The sequence below is a fragment of the Penaeus japonicus genome, unplaced genomic scaffold (genome assembly GCF_977035675.1).
Source record: "Penaeus japonicus unplaced genomic scaffold, GWHDUDI00000001_assembly GWHDUDI00000031, whole genome shotgun sequence".
Taxonomy (NCBI): Eukaryota; Metazoa; Arthropoda; class Malacostraca; order Decapoda; family Penaeidae; genus Penaeus; species Penaeus japonicus.
This window is the reverse complement of record NW_028234433.1, coordinates 957,018-959,517: the sequence shown is the minus strand read 5'-3', so window position 1 is coordinate 959,517 and position 2,500 is coordinate 957,018. Positions and strand designations below refer to the sequence as shown.

At 35.5% G+C, this 2,500-nt stretch overlaps 1 protein-coding gene across 1 annotated transcript in view; it reads right to left on the bottom strand.

The window, feature by feature from the left end:
- LOC122252145 (protein O-linked-mannose beta-1,2-N-acetylglucosaminyltransferase 1) overlaps positions 1-2,500 on the bottom strand; it is a 12,820-nt gene that overhangs the window by 383 nt on the left and 9,937 nt on the right. The window contains exons 14-15 of the mRNA XM_086555371.1: positions 334-443; positions 1-50 (exon numbers count right to left, since the gene is read on the bottom strand). The exon at positions 1-50 is cut by the window's left edge and continues 383 nt beyond it. Of these exons, the coding sequence (XP_086411497.1) occupies positions 1-50; positions 334-443 (160 nt within the window). The remainder of the gene's footprint in view (positions 51-333; positions 444-2,500) is intronic.

The window sequence follows — 2,500 nt, the reverse complement described above, 5'->3', positions numbered from 1 at the left end:
CTTTTTGATTGGCTACACGCAGGACCTCGACTTCCGGTGGCTTGTGGAAACTGTTCGGAGAGAAGGTTTGGGTCCTCAGTTAAAAGCATCTTAATGGAGATGAATCGGTGAGGTACTTGTGTTAGTTTTTTTGTGTTGTGGTTCGGTAGGTGTTATGTTTGTGTGCGTGTGTTATATTGTGTTGTGTTATGTGTTGTGTTATGTGTTGTATGGGTGGGTGTGGTTGGGTGAAGTCTGTCAATGTTTCTTTTTTTGTTTGTTTGTTTGTTTGTTTAGTTGTTTTTTTCTAATAAGGATATACAACAAAAATAAAAGAGAGAGGAACAACCTTACCTATAGTCGCTGTAAGGGTATCCAATGACCATAACTTGGGTCTCGTAGAAGTAGAACCAGAACAAGCCCCTGTGCATGGCTCGAATATCTTGGTCCCAGACGCCCAGACACTGACAGGAAAGAGAGACGGTGTGTTAAGCATGTAAATGATCGGAAAAGGGGAATAGCATACATAACGTGGATCAAATAAATCAAATAAAAAGTGTGTGTATAAAATGGATTAATAATTGGATTGTAAAAAAAGTGTTAAAGATAATAGGAATAGGATTTATAAGTGGTCGACAAGAAAAACGGAAGTAAATAATAAAGTATAAATAATTGGGATAAAACACACAAGTAGACTTTTTAAAACGAAATGTTAATTAATAGGAGTTGGAAGCACTGGAGAATGATAAAAAGAAAGTTTATAAAACAAAGAATATGGTAGACTAGACAAAACATGATTACAATGCAGCCTAAGAAGCACATACACAGCGCATACCTCCACTGTCGGTTGCAATCTACCCTTATCTCTCTACTAAGGTATTTACTTCCCTTCCTTAATCTACTCTCATCTACTTTTAATCTACCCCCAAAACAATCACAATAATTTACCCGAAACTAAACTTGAATATTCCACAAATACATATTAATTTCTCAGTTGTTATCACATATATAATCTCTTAATCTATCTTCTTCTATTTCAAAATATGCTCAAAATTCATCCTCGTCAACCATATATTAGCAAAGAGGAGGTCCCATAGGGCGACCAGAATCAAACCACTTTAGTTTCTACTCTAAATAAAGAATCAACTCCCATTTCACAGCATGGTGGCAGTCACATCCAGAATCTCCATAGCCTCATTCCACGGAGAAGGATTTAACTCATGCTTATGTAACGTCAAGGAATAACAGAAATAGAGATGAGGCTCAGTGCTGACCACATACCAAATACCATTAATAAATGTACGTTGGAATTTCACAGTGACAGGACTATCGTGAGCATTACGTAATATGCGACTATAATACTATATATCTTATTACTAGGGATTCTGCTATTCCACGAGTAGATTTGAATCAGTCCTATCATAGCAAGGTAATGGATCTTTTTTAACGATATGCATGTTTTACTTTGAAGTGAAAAAATAAAAAAGGTAAAGCATGTGGATCCTCTATAATTCATCTCAAGAAATCAAAATCTAGAAATGTACAATGCAGGTGATTTAGAAAAGAAAGATCCATGCATTGCGTGGAAAAGAATTGAAACCGATGAAGTCTAAATCAAACCACAAAATAAAAAAATCAAAAAAAATCCAGAGATTGAGGCAAAAAGAAGTTAAACCCTGTGAAAGTTTTATGACAAGACGTAAATTGGAAGCACTTAAGTGGGAATTTCGTTATGGTCAGAAGTTCAGTGAATGAACCACTGAACTTGTACTCCAAAAAGAACTCTTAGTCAAGGACATATTACTTACTCTAGAGAAAACATATACAAGAATTATGCAGTTTTCAGAATTAAGGTGTGAGTGTAAATGGGGTGAAGGATAGAATACAAGAGCAAAGGAAACTTCAAAATGTATTTTAAACGTTGTAAGCATCATTCTAGTAATTAAGAAAGATACCTGGTATATAGTTCTAAATGTGGTGAGTGTGGCAAGCTCAGATGGCTGAACACTCAAAAGTCAATGATAACTTTAAAGTATAAAGTAAAGTGTAAAGATAATCATAAAGCAAATCTGGTTTCCGTTAAGAAAGCAAAAGGGCCCGTAGATTAACAAGGCTCTTCAGATGATTATAGATCCAGTACTCCAGAGGCCTAGTTAATGAAGTATGTCAACTCACACCTCAGAGAAAAGAAAAGAAAAATTAATACAGGTGCAAGTAGAAACACCATTCCATTTAGGATATACATAGAGGATGTATGTAATATCATTGAATAAGAATGGTTGCACTTTATCATAGAATATGCAAAGCAAAAGCATAGTGCTTGATTTTTATAACCACACAGCGATGTGGCATTATTTGGTCATAACGAATGTCATGCAGATATCGGGAGTGAAGAATCCCAACGGAATTCTACATCATTGGGTCAGAAGGACCAGGTGTTTTTATATGTCGATGTGTTCTTAGCTTGGCAAGGATGAATTTCTCAATATCAACAGGTATACAGCAATCTATGCAGAAATAG